We start from the raw sequence: 17,019 nt of genomic DNA, 5'->3' as shown, positions 1-17,019 counted from the left end.
CAGTTAAAGAGAGAATTCAAAAGACAGCAAGAAAAAGAGAGTCATATACATTTCTATTATAATAATGTGTCTTCTTTTTCACTCTTTTTAAAAGTTAATCTGGCTGTAGGCTTTTTTATTTTATTGATCTTTTTAAAGTATCAGCTTTGGATTTCCTTGGATTTTCTGTTGATTTTCTATTTTCAGTGATTCTTTTGTATTTAGCTGACCTTTTGTATTGAAATGTTTAAATTCCTTTCTTATTTCCTTCTGTGTATATTCTTTGTTTTCTTTGTTATTACCATGGGAATTACATTTAGCATCTTAAAGTTTTATACTCTAATTTGAATTTTTTCAAGCTTAACTTCAATAATATAGAAAATTATACTTCATTAGCCCTGTCCACACTCCTTTCAGTTATTGATGTCACAAAAGTATGCCTTTTTATATCGAGAGTCCAAAAACATAAACTGATTTTTTAATGCATCACTCTCTTAAGTTATATAGAAACAAAATTACTACTACTGTTATTGTAGTAGTAATATCTTTTCTATCTTTTCTTCATCAATTTTTCAGCACTCAACTTTCTTTATAGTCCAAGTCTCACATCCATACATGACCACTGGAAAAACCATAGCCTTGACTAGACGGACCTTTGTTGACAAAGTAATGTCTTTACTTTTTAATATGCTATCTAGGTTGGTCATAGCTTTTCTTCCAAGGAGTAAGGGTCTTAACTTCATGGCTGCAGTCACCATCTGCAGTGGTATTGGAGCCCCCAAAAATAAAGTCAGCCACTATTTCCCCATCTATTTACCATGAAGTGATGGGACCAGATGTCATGATCTTAGTTTCCTGAATGTTGAACTGTAAGCCAGCTTTTTCACTCTCTTCCACTTTCATCAAGAGGCTCTTTAGTTCTTCTTCACTTTCTGCCATAAGGGTGGTGTCATCTGCATATCTGAGGTTATTGATATTTCTCCTGGAAATCTCGATTCCAGCTTGTGCTTTTTCCAGTCCAGCGTTTCCCATGATGTACTCTGCATAGAAATTAAATAAGCAGGGTGACAATATACAGCCTTGACATACTCCTTTTCCTAGTTGGAACCAGTCTGTTGTTCCATGTCCAGTTCTAACTGTTGCTTCCTGACGTGCATACAGGTTTCTCAAGAGGCAGGTCAGGTGGTCTGGTATTCCCATCTCTTTCAGTATTTCCCACAGTTTATTGTGATCCACACAAAGTCCAAGGCTTTGGCGTAGTTAATAAAGCAGAAATAGATGTTTTTCTGGAACTCTCTTGCTTTTTCAATGATCCAGGAGATGTTGGTAATTTGATCTCTGGTTCTTCTGCCTCTCCTAAAGCCAGCTTGAACATCTGAAGGTTCACGGTTCACGTATTGCTGAAGCCTGGCTTGGAGAATTTTGAGCATTACTTTACTAGCATATGAGATGAGTGCAATTGTGTGGTAGTTTGAGCATTCTTTGGCATTGCCTTTCTTTGGGATTGAGATGGATGCCCTTTATTTCTTTTTCTTAGCCGATTGCCCTGGCTAGAACCTCCAATACATTGTTACCTTTTTCCTGATCTTAGTGGGAGAACATTCAGTCTTACTGTTACCTATGATGTGGGCTTTCTGTGATGGTTTGTCAGGTTGAGGAACTTCTTTTTTGTTCCAATTGTGTTGAGTATTTTGTCAAATGGTTTGGGATTTTGTCAAATGATTTTTTTCTGCATTTATTGAAACAACTGTATGTTTTTTCTTCTTATTAAAATATATTATATTCTTCTGAGATTTTAAACCAACATTGTGTTTCTAGGAAAAGTTTCACTTGTTTATGGTGCGTAATTATTCTTATATATATACATGTATTTACATTTTGTTTCCTTGTATTTTGTTCAGCATTTTTATGCATTTGTTCATAAGAGATTTTGATCTCTATTTTCTTTCCTTACAGTGTCTTGTCTGATTTTAGTGTCAGGGTAGTACTAACTGCTGAAGGAGATGGGAAATGTTTCCTTCTCTTCAGCTTTTATGGAGCATTTTGGTTAATTGATGGGCTTCCCTGGTGGCTCAGATGGTAAAGCATCTGTCTGCAGTGCAGGAGACCAGGGTTTGATCCCTGGGTTGGGAAGATCCCCTGGAGAAGGAAATGGCAACCCACTCCAGTACTCTTGCCTGGAAAATACCATGGACGGAGGAGCCTGGCAGGCTACAGTCCATGGGGTCTTGAAGAGTTGGACACAACTGAGTGACTTCACTTTCACTTGGTGGTGGTGCTCCTGCTAAGTCACTTCAGTCGTGTCTGACTCTTTGCAACCCCGTAGACGGTAGGCCACCAGGCTCCCCTGTCCCTGGGATTCTCCAGAGAAGAACACTGGAGTGGGTTGCCATTTCCTTCTCCAATGCATGAAAGTGAAAAGTGAAAGTGAAGTCGCTCAGTCGTGTCCAACTCTTCCTGACCCCATGACTGCAGCCTACCAGGCTCCTCCGTCCATAGGATTTTCCAGGCAAGAGTACTGGAGTTGGGTGTCATCGCCTTCTCCATTCACTTGGTGAATTGATACTAAATTCTGCATTAAATGTTTGAATTCATCAATGAAACCAGCTGAGCCTCGACTTTTCTCTGTGGAGAGGTTTTACAATTACTAGCCTAGTCTCGTAACTTTGTTACAGGTCTTTTCAAATGGTTAGTTTCTTTTTGTGTTGGTTTGGTCATCTCTGTCTTTTTAGAAGTTTGTCCATTTAATCTAAATTATCTGATTTGTCAGCAGGCAGTGGCTTATAGCATTCCTGTTATGATTCTTTTTAAAATTTCTATAAGGTTGGTCTTAATATCCTTATGTCATTTCTAATTTTAACTAATTTGAATCTTTTTTCTTGATCAATTGTATCTTTTTTTCAAAAAACCAATTTTTGGTTTTGTTGATTTTTCTCTACTTTTATACTCTCTAAATTTAATCAAACCATTTCTTCCCTCTTCACCATTTAGTGTCTTAAACTTAATATATATGTCGGATAGCATTATTAAAGTTCATCATGAGCTTTCATCATGAACTACTCAGATATATCTAACATGTAATTATAGATAATTGTTATAATAATATATAATTTGACTGCTATTTTTACTGCAGCATATATTGTTTTTTCTGAGGACCCATGGAAGGAATTTTACTCTCATCTTTGAATGAAGACTAGCTAGGCTTCTTCTGAGAAGAAATTTTATTTTATTTTGTGGTCATTATGACTCTTGTAACTGTTAACAGATTTGAATGCCAACTTTCAAGGCATAGCATGTAGCTTTTCTCACTAACATCTTTCTTGTCATTTTTTTCCACTTTTCTATATTTCCCTTTCAGTATTTCAAAGAAATATATATTTCTATATGAACATGCATATGTAAATGTATATTTATATATAAACACACATATATATTCAAAACTCATAGTATTAAAGTGAGAAGTGAATATCCATTGCTCTCTTTGTGTTCCCACCTTTATAGAAATAACCACTGATAAATTTTTATTCATTCTGCCCCTCTAACCCTTGCTCATTTCCCTCTTCACACACACACACTCACACACTCACACACACAAACACACACACACAGGATTTTTTTTTCCACTGAGGTTTTATTATTTATTTATACTTTTTAACCAATTTAAGTAATTATTGATGCTTTTGGAATAGGCAATAGATTCAGATGGTTTAAGATTCAAAAGAAATAAAAATGTAAGCAATGAAAACCTCTCTCATTCTTTCCCCTAAGTTACCCACTTCTCCTCCGTAGGCAGCTAATAAAAGTTTCTAGTTTGTATGTTTTTCTGTACCTTGCTTTTTTCATGTAGTGAAGAGTATCTCTCCTTCTGTGTTTAGCTTAATCTTCTTAGTGGATGTATTTTCCATTGTATGGATGTGTAATTTATTTATATATTCCCCTATTAACAAACATTTGGTTTATTTTTGAACATTTGATACTACAAACTGCTGCAGTGAATAGCTTTATATATACATTTAGTGCACAAATAAGAGTACTTTTGTAATATTGGTTCCTAGAAGTGAAACCACTGGGTCAGAAGACATTTCACATTTACAAAATTTAATAGATTATGTCTTTGCTCATAGGATAGTATCTTTGCTGATATCTCACTTTTCCAATAAGGCCTAGCACTGTTTAATACTATGCTCTGTCCTAGTTGTCCCTTAGATTTTCTCTTCACTTTACCCTGCTTTTTGTTTTTAATTGACGTTTACAGTGTTGTATTGGTTTCTGGTGTACAGTAAAGTGATTCAGTTCTGTGTGCGTGTATTCTTTTTCAAATTCTTTTCCATTATGGGTTATAACAAGATATAGAATATCTTGTTTCTCCCAAGCTCTTTCCCTTTTGGTAACCCATAAGTTTGTTTGCTATGTCTGTGAGTTAATTTGTATCGGTTTTTAGATTCCACACGTAAGTGATATTATATGAGATTTGTCTTTGACTTAACTTTGTATGATTAGGTCCGTCCATGTTGCTGCAAATGGCATTAATGATTTCCTTCTCTTATATGGCTGAGTGACATTTAGTTGGTTATATATACACCACATCTTCTTTATTCATTCACCTCTCTTTATTCTTCATGTTAGAAGTAGATACCAGAAGAATGGTAGCTACCAGAAGAATATATCACATTCTGTACAGCACCTTTTCCCCTTAGGATTGAAATGACTGTGGAGAGTTACAGGCTTCCAGGTTTGCTAGGGTATCTTCAACCTCAATTTAATAGGACCGTTTGTTTTTCTGTACTTTAAACATCTTTATGCCCTATATAATTTAGATACAACAGGTGTTGTTTTGAAAGAAGTGATTATAAATACTCTCTCAGTGAATCAGTTTTTTTCCTTATGTACATTATAATTTTAAAGGCCTGATATTCATAATTATTGATGTTCAGATTGGTAATTATTTCTATCACATGTTTAGCTATAAACAAGTAGTCAAGTTTATATGAGACCTAGATATTTAGGAGAGTTTTGAAGTGAGTTATTTTGTCAAAAATGCCTGTCCCTTTTCTGTTTTACCTCTTTTCAGTATGTGCCTTGATTTTTCTCATTCTGCAAACCATTTTTAAGATAAGTTGAATCAGATTTATATTGCAGTCAGAAACCACCAAACTTTCCCCCACCTTAGATCTCTTTTAGAAAGTGTACCAAACTTTATTAAATAATAATTTTTCCTAATTTTATTCAAGCCTGACAGCCCTTGCTTTTTATCAGTATAAAGGTAAATTGTGTTACCTTGCTGCATTGAATTCTAGCAAAAGTGAAACACTTGCTACTTTAGTTACTGAGGCATTATTGAAAGTAAACATATGGGTTTGCTTAAGTTTTTAAAAATTTAAGCAAATTTGCCAAAGATTATTTTATGACTTGAACCCTAGAGACTCCCAGACCACAGGACTTCAGTGATCAATGATCTCTTTCATTTTCCCTTCCAGCTGAGATTCTTTTATTCTAATGCCAACTCATTTATTCAGTAGTTATGTTTTCATTTTTTCAAATGATATTGGTGGAATGAATGGACATGCTAACTTTGAAAAATACGATTTATACACATAGTTAAATCTGAGTTGTAGTAATTGACTTCCTCACTGTTTTTCATCTTTGTTTCTAAGAGGGGTGGACATCAGTTAATGAGTAGTTGTCTAAATATGGTGGCTGTTTTCACTGCTCTATGGCTCTATCTTCTTGGGTGGATCATTTTTTGGGCCTTTGACTCAGTAAAGCAGAGAGCTTGACTAGAAACTAAATTCCAGGTCAGTTATGTATTACAAGTTCAGGAAGTGAAGACTGTAATTCATTTCTTTGTGTGAATTAATCCTGCTGATCCTCAGTAGCTGATCAATGTGTGATCAGGAGATAAAGAAATTGTGGTAGGACCAATATTCTCACCTTAAAACTTTTTACTAGGGGGAAAAATGAGAAAGTCAAAAAGTCAAAAGTCGTTCTATCCTATGCTGGGTTATGACTATTGATGCTGCTTTTTAAAAATATATACATTTAATGTTAAAATTAGTGCTGGCCATTGTACTAGGTTCTTGGGGGTTCAGCAGTGTACTTAGTGTGATTATGCCTTCAAAGTCTTACAAACTAGTTGAGATAGGGACAATTGAACGATCTAGTAAACGGAACTTGAGTTTGGTTAGGTGCTTAAATAGTCCTAACCACTGAATTCTGTAGAAGTTCTTAGCTCCAAGTACTCATCTCTTGGGCAGAAGACTAGAGGAATCTGAATTTGCCAAGAACATATTTTTCTGGGAGTAGAGTCAACTCTTTCCCCACAAAGGCATTGTGTAACTGGATGGCTAATTCAGTTGGTGTTTACCTCTGCATGTTGAATCAAAAATATGATCGAGCACAAGTGAAGTTAGCTTTAGTATTCTTCTTGGCTGTGCTACTCTTGCCTTCTGATTCTTGAGAGCACATCAAGAATTTCGTTAGCACTCACTGCTGTCAGCTGATATTATGCAAGCGAGAGGGAGGATTTTCTGGCATATTAGCATGTTATTTCTTTTGTTCTTACATATAACCCTGGTAAGGAAATCCAGGAGGGGAAGATATAAAGGCAGGCCTTAGCCTCTCTACTTCTGTAATACATTTAACTTGTAACTTTATTGCTAATCACTCATTACAGTCTCATGAATCTGGTGTAAGGATGTATCCTTTTGACCCTGAGATAAAGAGCGTGTTTACTATGGCTTATTTCCATCATTTTCATGATTGATATATTAAAAAGTAAAGATAAGAGAGAGTAGTGTTTTTAACTTTTAAAATTTCAGGTTAAATTCATGCTAGTTATGTTAACCTACTTTTCAGTAAGATAACCTACTTTTCAGATGTTTCTAAGATGATTTATGTTACCACTTGGGGGAGCTCTTTTATAAGTTAGTGCATCGTAAAAGAGCAAGTGTTGGATTGGCCTGAAACTTTGTTTGGTATTTTCCATAAACTATCATGGGGAAAAAGACTCAACAAACTTTTTGGTTAACCCAGTAGAAGTCATATCACTAACTCAGGGTTACCAGTTGGGTGGTTTAAGTAAACTAAACTAAATGATAGCTTAAATGAGTAGTCTCTTAAGTGTTGATTATAGATTTTGATTTAAACTGTAGTATATGTAATTAAAGTTTTACTATTTTAAAAAAGATTTTTCTCAAGAATATTCATAATTTTTCCTCTCACCTGTTTTATATAACTTTAGTACTTTTTAATTGACTTGCTTTCCCCTCTATTTTATAATTGTAGGTAATTTAGAAAATATACCTAGGATTAATGAAAACCGTTTGTAATCCTACCACCTAGAGATAATAGTTAACATTTTGATATATTTCTGCCTATCCTTTCTTTTAAAATTTTTCAACAAATTGGAGTCAAAATAAACACAGAATTTTGTATTCTGATGTTTTTTTTCTTTTAATGTGTCTGGTTTTTTTTCCATGTCCTTATAATCTTTGAAATGTTTTCTAAGAGTCTTATGTAGCTCCTGATACAGCTCTATCATAATTTATTTAACTGTTCTATTTAAAGATATTTAAATGTTTCCCACTATTTTTGCTGTTGTAAGTAATTCTTTGAACATTTATTATATTAAATCTTACTCAGTAATTATTTTCATTGGATAAATTCATAGAGATAAAACTGAACTCTTAAGGCTCTTGATGCAAATTAGCAAAATGTCCTTCAATTAACACTCTTCTGAGGTTCTTATATTCAAAATATGTTTATTGAAAATTACTGTCTTTTTCTTTTGCAAAATGCTTTTTCTTATCCTTTCCTCATTTTTTTCCTTCTTTCATTTATTTTTTTGTGATTCTTTTGGCTGAGTAAAACTTGCTTTTCCTCTGTTTTAATGGTTTCAAAGGTGCTTGCTATTCCTAGGCCATTACATAATTCTCAACTAAATTTTTGAGGAAACAATTCAGTTACAAATTTTGGGTTGTAATTGCCTTTGGAAAATAGGGCCTAGATCTTGAGACAGCAGTGAGGGCCGGAAAGCAGGATGAGTCACGTGAAACATCTGTATCGAGTTGGGGCTGCTGTAGAAGTGGATGAAGCTACAGACGGCAGAAGGAAAAAGAAGGTGGTGGGGAAAAGTCTTTGGAATTAGGAAACTCGGAAGAAGTTGATAGAGATAAAAAAGAGAATGAGGATGTTAACTGTGTTTGAAAAGCTAAGGAGAAAAGTTTCATTACAGTGGTGTCAGATGTTGTATAGAGGTCTTTGTAGATGAAACCAAAGAAAAGTCTATTCAGTTTAGAGAGAGATCTCTCGAGACTTAGACAATAGCCTCAGTAGAATAGCGCTTATATAGTAGAAGTATGTATTCAGTGGATGCAGTAGGTGTGTACTGGGAGAGTGTATCTGGTGAGTGTGTGTGTGAATAGTGAGAGGTGTGTATGTGTGGTTCGTGTGGTTCTAACAGTGGCTTGATAAAGTCCAGGGATAGAAGGATAGCTTTTTTATTTTTTAAGTGATGTAAGCTTGTTTGTGGGGCTTCCCTGGTAGCTTGACTGGTAAAGAATCTGACTGCAATGCAGGAGACCTCAGTTCAATTCCTGGGTCGGAAAGATCCCTGGGGAAGGGATAGGCTAGCCACTCCAGTATTCTTGGGTTTCCCTGGTGGCTCAGATGGTAAAGAATCTGCCTGCAATGCAGGAGCGACCTGGGTTGGGAAGATCCCTTGGAGGAGGGCATGGCAACCCACTCTAGTATTCTTGCTTGCAGAATTCCCATGGACAGAGGAGGCTGGCGGGCTACAGTCCATGGGATCCCAAAGAGTCGGACACAACTGAGTGACCTAGCACAGCACAGCACAAGCTTGTTTGTAGCTAAACAGAAGCACGTGTTTAGAAAGAACTGTAAGATAAATTATGTAAGACAAACTAGGTCTTGAAGGAGGTGATCCAAAGTGGGAAGAAGTGAGGGAGTACATTTACTGATTTAAGAGTGGAGGAGGATGTTCATTTGTCAAAGTCAGAAGAGAAGAGGGACCTGAAGCTAGATGCAGGGACATTGGGAGTACATGGTAATTAGAAATTATTTGATGTGGAGAAACATACTGAGGCCTTTGGAATTGTGATTTTCTAACCTTCTCAACAAAATAGAAATGAAGAGTACAAAACTTTTAGTAGGGTGGTGAGATTAAGGATTTCAATAGTGAAAATGTTAGGAAATCAATGTAGAAATGTAGTAAGGAAATATTCTTAAATAAAGGGAAGAAGACTAATTTGAGTGTTAGGAAACTTGGATTTTATAGGCCTGTGGCATTGATAGGCTGTGTTGGGCAAGTCTTCACGCTCTAATCTTCAATTTCTTAATCTGTACAATGAGAACTGAATCAAATGTCATTTTACGGATTTAAAAGTCTTGAATCAAACTGAACTAAAAAAAGAAGAAAACATAGCTGTAGTAATCAAGTCATTGTAGTATTGGTGGAAAGAAAGACAACTAGGTCAGTGGAACAGGACAGAGAATCAGAAAATAGAATTCACACATATGTGTCAGTGTTTGCACACAGAGGTACTAAGGTAGTTCAGTGGAGAAAAGAGTTCCTCTCAACAAATGATACTGGAGCAATTCGACATCCATATGCAAAAAATGAACTTTAGTCCCTATGTTGCACCAATCATAAAAATTAATTCAAATGAAGCATAGATATAAACTTCCAGAAGATGACCAAGGAGAAAATCTTTGTGACCTTGGATTAAACAAAGATTTCATGGATAGTACCAGCAAGGGCATGATCTATAAAACAAAATAATAAATTGAGCTCCATCAAAATTAAAAACTTATGCCCTTTGAAATATGCTATTTAAGAAAATGAAAAGCTACAGATCAGTTGAAGATTTTTGCAAAACACACACCTGTTAAGGAATTTGAATCCAGAATGTTTAACTCTTAACAACTTTATAAGACAAACAACTGAATAGAAAATTGGCAAAAGAAGAGATCCAGATGCTAAGTGAGATTTGAAAAAGTACTCAGTGTTATTAGTCCTTGGGAAAATGTGCCGCTACACACCTACTAGGATGACTGGAAAACAAACAGAAACTAAGTGCTGGTGAGGATGTGAAGAAACGTGAACTCTCATTTGTAGCTGGCGGGGGCGCAAAGCATTACAGCCACCTGGGAAAACAGTTTACCAGTTTCTTACAAACTTAAACTTATATTTAATATAGAACTTAGCTTTCCCCAGTGAGGCATTCACCCAAGATAGATGAAAATACGCATCCACTTAAAGATCTGTAGGTGAATATTTAAGGCTTAAGGTTAACAGCCTTATTCATAGCAGTGTATCCAGCTATTGGAATAGATAAACAAAGTGTGGTATATATTCATACAGTGGAGTGCTACTCAACAAATAAAAGGGATAAATACTAACAGGTACAACAATATGGATGACTTCTCAGAAGCATTATGCCAAGTGAAAGAAGCCAGACAAAAAAGGCTACAGCCTATATAATTCCATTTGTATGACATTCTAGAGAAGGAATTGAAATCAGAGCAGTGATTGCCAGGGACTAGAAGTCAATACAAATGATTTCTTACACACAAAACTCCAGTAGTCCTCAGCATTCCCAGGGATGAATTTTTTTGGTGTGGAGAAGATTGGGTTGTGGACAGTTTCTGAGACAGATATGATGTAGAGGAATGAGTGCTAGATTCGCTGATAATAGTGCTGCTGCTGTTTATTACTGAGTGAGTATAACGCCTGGCACTGTGCCGATTACTTAAGAGCATCCTCACTGTTAGATTTCATAGTGACCCAAATAGGATACTGTTATCATTTCTGGTTTAGTAAAAACTGAGGTTTAATTAGATTTAATCAGTTGCTTGCTGCTGGTGCTGAGTCGCTTCAGTCGTTTCCGACTCTGTGCGATCCCAGAGACCCCAGCCCACCAGGCTCCCCCGTCCCTGGGATTCTCCAGGCAAGAACACTGGAGTGGGTTGCCATTTCCTTCTCCGATGCATGAAAGTGAAAAGTGAAAGCGCAGTCGCTCAGTCGTGTCTGACTCCTAGCAACCCTGTGGACTGTAGCCTACCAGGCTTCTCCGTCCATGGGATTCTCCAGGCAAGAGTACTGGAGTGGGGTGCCATTGCAACCACTCTCCGAATCAATTGCTTACCGTTATACAACTAGAGTATGTGTTCAAAGTCTTGAATGTTTGACACAAAAACTCATGTTTTTAACTTAAATAGAAGTGTAACTCCTGGGGAGACAGGGAATTTTTTTGTTTGTTCTGTTTTCATCACTGTATCTCCAAAGTGACAAAACTGTGTTAGTTGCATAATGATCATTTCTTTAAAAATTATTCAGTTCAGTTCAGTCACTCAGTTGTGTCCGACCCCATGAACCACAGCACGCCAGGCCTCTCTGTCCATCACCAACTCCCGGAGTTTACCCAAACTCATGTCCGTTGAGTCGGTGATCTAAAATATTAGATACGTCAAATTTTAGAAGATACTAAAAAAACAAATTGGAAGAGATAAAACTGTATGAAGATAAAGATATGATTTTTAAAATTAAGGAAAAGTTTAGAGTTGGATAGTGATAAGCTTTGTATTATCCCTAAAATTTGATAATCTAGAATAATTCTTTTTCCTAAAACTTTTATATAATTTAGATTTCAAAACAATATAAAGTTGCATCATATACTTTTCAGCCCCATTGTACTCTACAATTAAGAGTAAGCAAGTAGTTCCAACTGTTTGATAGAATTTGTTATTTCTTTTGTTTTCAATTTAATATAATCCAGTTTTACCTATAAAACACATAACTTAAATAAAGATACATTTTTAGGGGAAAAATATTCTAATGATAACGAAAAAATATTCTAATGATAATGATAGCTGTCATTCACTGAGTACAAATTAAATGCTAGGCATTGTGGTAAGGGCTTTATATAAAGTCTCATTTAATTCTTACAAAGTGAGGTAAGTATTATTTCCATTTTACAAGGAAGGCAGTTAGAGCACTGAGAGAGATAAATTTCATAAGGTTAAAAAATACTTGAATCAACAGATTGGTAAAAGAACAAGTGAATTAGAGCAAAAGGAGGATAATCAAGTGAGAAACTGGGCTTGTTTTTTAAAAACAATTTATGTTATGAAGTAAAATCTTTCACCTTGGCTTGGATGATGTTGTGTTATTGAGAACTGAAAATGTTTACCTCAGAGAACTGACTGGCTTCTAGATTGCTTATAGAAAGTTGTAGTTTAACTTTTTGACCTATCTGGTAATTTTTTTTGCTTTACAATATAAAATTTAGTTACTAATTTTGTAACTAGTTTGTACTAGCCTAGAATTAAATACTCTCATAAAGACTTAGGAACATTTATTTTGTTATGCTCAATAAGAAAATAGTTGCCTAGTATTTTGTGTGTAAATGATTGAGCAAATTACTTGAAACTTTTTGTTTTGTTTTGTTTGCAGGAAGGTTATGTTCAAAAGAAAAAGGAACTGTGGGGAATCTGTATCTTTATTGCAGCAGTTGACTTAGATGAGATGCCATTCACTTTCACTGAGCTACAGAAAAATATTGAAACCAGGTAAAATTTCTTGCATTAATATAGGCCTCTGCCATTAAAAAAAAATATATTCCTGAACTGTCATTTTAATAGACTTCAGGGAATTGGTGGGAAATGCCAAAATTAACTAAAACATGGAGAACTTGGGTCAACTAGTGAACTCTCCTACTCTGCTGGGGCCCTTAATGTCTTTATGCTGCACTTTCTTTAAAATGTAGCAGTCTGTGTCTGGGAAAATCTTCATTGTATCTCTCACTGTGTTAACTTTCTTAATTGTAGCTGTTGATAAAGTGGACAAAATAGGCAGATTTATTAAATAAGCTTATTATATATTAAAACCTTTGTAAAAGTAGTGTGAGCCCATCTTCAAGGAATTTAATTGATTTATTAAAGTTTAAGACTTTTAATATAATAGATATTGTAATTGTATATGTTTTGAGACTGTGTGTTCAGTTAAGTATCTATTATAATACTTGCCCCTGTAATTACTTAATGTCTGTATTGAGTGTATAAGCCTAATGAGAGTTTACTAATTGTTTCCAACAACTCAAGAGAAGCCTTTTGGTCATTTCTTCTAGTCATTTCTTTTGCAGTATATTTACAGTATCTAACAGTAAATAATTTGCCAAAAAGATAGTAGTATGTTTCTTCTTGGATAAAGCCATCTAGAGTTAAACATAATTGGTGTTTTGTGTAAATGAGATAAATATTTCACATTTTAGTAATTTTCTTACTACCTCTAAATAAAATGTGGAAACAAAGACCTTCTATGTACATATTTAACTGATTAAATTAGAAGTTGTTTACCTCTCAGAGATTTCAAAGTTTAACTTTATTAAATAAAATCACTAAACTAAAATAGGTTTTATATAGCCGAAAACAATCTGAATATAGAGGTAAATTTTTACATCAGCAAATGTTTTAGTGACCTCAGAGGATTGGAAAGAGAATCAATATTTGGATTAAGATAGACTGGGTATATTTTACAAGATATATGACTTGAAATAGATTGCTTATCCTTATTAAGTCTCGGGTTCCTTTCCTTTCCTGTGAAATAAAAATTATTAGTGTTAGTTGCTCAGTCATGTTCTACTCTTTGTGACCCCATGGACTGTAGCCTGCCAAGCTCCTCTGTCCATGGGATTTCCCAGGTAAAAACACTGGAGTGGATTGCCATTCCTTTCTCCAGAGAATCTTCCCAATCCAGGAATCAAACCCAGGTCTCCTGGATTGTAGGCAAATTCTTTACCATCTGAGCTCCCAGCTATTTCCTTTTTCCTTCCCCTAAAACCATTGGTGGGGTACAGAGAGAAGGTGTGTGCATCTGTGGTGAGGGAGAGCCATGGCTCCCTGAGAAGGGTGTTAGAGCCAAAGTGGGATGAGGAGGTCATCCCCCAAGGGTGTGGGGGGCTTCCTGACACGGGCTGCTTGGTGTGCAAGGGCAGACCAAGCAGGTGTGTGGAGAGCTGGTGTAGGGAGTCACAGCACATGTGAGGTAAGAGCTGTCTGGGATGAGCAGTCAGATGCCTATATGGAGGGGTGAGGGCAGTTCAGGGTGGGGGAGTCAGTCCGAGCAGGAGAGGAGGGTGCCAACTTGGAGGAGTTGGTAGCTTGGTCGTTACAGGGGGATTGATTAAATGAGTGAGTTAGAGATAGGTGGATCCCAGGTTTCTCACTGTCAAAGGAGAGTTATAATATGTAAAGGAAAACATTGGAACAAAACAGGTAGTTTTTGTGTTGGATAAATGGATGTGAACTTAGGATTTTTAAAACATATAGCTAGATATAGAACTAAATATTTGTATGTCTGTAATAACCCTTATTTTTTCTGTGTTCTTGGCTTAGGTGTATAGATACAGGGATATGGGTTGAAGACTAGTTGATTTCTTTTTTTCCCTTTAAATTCTAGTAAAATGCAAAAACTAATTCCTTCCAAAGGGTATAATAGTGATTTGTTATAGAGCTAACAGGCCTTTTGAATTGAAGTGTCTGTGCTTTGAAAATGAAAAAATGAATTTCTAAAACTGTGGATTCACTTTTTTCTATTCTTTACTTTGCAGTGTCTATAAATTCTTTGATTTACTAAAAGAAATTGATACTAGCACCAAAGTTGATAATGCTATGTCAAGACTGTTGAAGAAGTATAATGTGTTATGTGCACTCTACAGCAAATTAGAAAGGTAAAGTAAAAATTTTATTAGGATTGCACCCTGCTTTTTCATGTCACTGTTCATATTAGATTCCATCTGGGAACTGTTACATAGTTAGTAAAGTTGTTATGTATTGCACCTTAGATTTGTTCCCTTAATAGTCTTGACTTTCTTATTTGTCCAGTCATATACATTCTGAATGTTTCTTCCAAAATTATTTGTTTTATTCATGTTTTACTTATTTTAATGAACTTCGTTTCCACTTTAGCCTTCTCTGCCAGAAGACTTGTAGTTCTGAATGGAAGAGTCATGTAAATTTAAGATTCTTCCTAGTGGTGACCTTACTCCAGAGAGAATGAAGAGACGGAGCCAAAGCAAAAACAACGCCCAGTTGTGGATGTGACTGGTGATGGAAGCAAGGTCTGATGCTGTAAAGAGCAGTATTGCATAGGAACCTGGAATGTTAGCTCCATGAATCAGTGCAAATTGGAAGTGATCAAACATGAGATGGCAAGAGTGAACGTTGACATTTTAGGAATCAGGGAACTAAAATGGACTGGAATGGGTGAATTTAGCTCAGATGACCATTATATCTACCCCTGTGGGCCAAGAATCCCTTAGAAGAAATGGAGTAGTCAGCCAAAGAGTCAACCATCATAGTCAACCAAAGAGTCTGAAATGCAGTACTTGCATGCAATTTCAAAACTGACACAATGATCTCTGTTCGTTTCCAAGGCAAACCATTCGATATTATGGTAATCCACATCTATGTCCTGACCAGTAATGCTGAAGAATCTGAAGTTGAATGGTTCTATGGAGACCTATAAGATCTTCTAGAACTAACACCCAATAAAGATGTCCTTTTCATTATAGGGGACTGGAATGCAAAAGTAGGAAGTTAAGAAACACCTGGAGTAACAGGCAAATTTGGCCTTGGAGTACAGAATGAAGCAGGGCAAAGACTAATAGAGTCCTGCCAAGAGAATGCACTGGTCATAGCAAACACCGTCTTCCAACAACACAAGAGAAGACTCTACATGTGGACATCACCAGATGGTCAACACTGAAATCAGATTGATTATATTCTCTGCAGCCAAAGATGGAGAAGCTCTATACAGTCAGCAAAAACAAGACTGGGAGCTGACTGTGGCTCAGATCATGAACTCCTTATTGCCAAATGCAAACATAAATTGAAGAAAGTAGGGAAAACCACTGGACCATTCAGGTATGGCCTAAATCAAATCCCTTATGATTATACGGTGGAAGTGAGAAATAGATTTAAGGGACTAGATCTGATAGAGTGTCTGATGCACTATGGACAGAGGTTCATGATGCTGTATAGGAGACAGGGAGCAAGACCATCCCCAAGAAAAAGAAATACAAAAAAGCAAAATGGCTGTCTGAGGAGGCCTTACAAATAGCTGTGAAAAGAAGAGAAGTGAAAAGCAAAGGAGAAAAGGAAAGATATACCCATTTGAATGCAGAGTTCCAAAGAATAGCAAGGAGAGATAAGAAAGCCTTCCTCAGTGATTAGTGCAAAGAAATAGTGGAAAACAATAGAATGGGAAAGACTAGAGATCTCTTCAAGAAAATTAAAGATACCAAGGGAACATTTCATGCAAAGATGGGCTCAATAAAGGACAGAAATGGTATGGACCTAACAGAAGCAGAAGATATTAAGAAGAGATGGCAAGAATACACAGAAGAACTGTACAAAAAAGATATTGACAACCCAGATAATCATGATGGTGTGATCACTCACCTAGAGCCAGACATTCTGGAATGTGAAGTCAAGTGGGCCTTAGGAAGCATCACTATGAACAAAGCTAGTGGAGGTGATGGAATTCTAGTTGAGCTGTTTCAAATCCTAAGATGATGATGCTGTGAAAGAGCTTCACTCAATATGCCAGCAAATTTGGAAAGCTGAGCAGTGGCCACAGGACTGGAAACAGTCAGTTTTTGTTCTAATCCCAAAGAAAGGCAATGCCAAAGAATGCTCCAACTACTGCACAATTGCACTCATCTCACATGCTAGCAAAGTAATGCTCAAAATTCTCCAAGCCAGGCTTCAGCAATACGTGAACCGTGAACTTCCAGATGTTCAAGCTAGATTTAGAAAAGGCAGAGGAACCAGAGATCAAATTGCCGACATCCGCTGGATCATAGAAAAAGCAAGAGAGTTCCAGAAAAACATCTATTTCTGCTTTATTGACTATGCCAAAGCCTTTGACTATGTGGATCACAACAAACTGGAAAATTCTGAGAGAGATGGGAATACCAGACCACCTGATCTGCCTCTTGAGAAATCTGTATGCAGGTCAGG

General features: G+C 36.1%; 1 protein-coding gene across 1 annotated transcript in view; it reads left to right on the top strand.

Moving 5' to 3' along the window:
- Window positions 1–17,019, top strand: part of RB1 (RB transcriptional corepressor 1) — a 117,656-nt gene that overhangs the window by 13,173 nt on the left and 87,464 nt on the right. Inside the window, exons 3-4 of the mRNA XM_018056748.1 lie at window positions 12,452–12,567; window positions 14,607–14,726. Coding sequence (XP_017912237.1) covers window positions 12,452–12,567; window positions 14,607–14,726 — 236 coding nt within the window. The remainder of the gene's footprint in view (window positions 1–12,451; window positions 12,568–14,606; window positions 14,727–17,019) is intronic.

Source organism: Capra hircus, chromosome 12 (assembly GCF_001704415.2).
Source record: "Capra hircus breed San Clemente chromosome 12, ASM170441v1, whole genome shotgun sequence".
Lineage (NCBI taxonomy): Eukaryota > Metazoa > Chordata > Mammalia > Artiodactyla > Bovidae > Capra > Capra hircus.
Note: the sequence above shows the minus strand (reverse complement) of the source record. Positions and strands in the feature narration are given on the sequence as shown.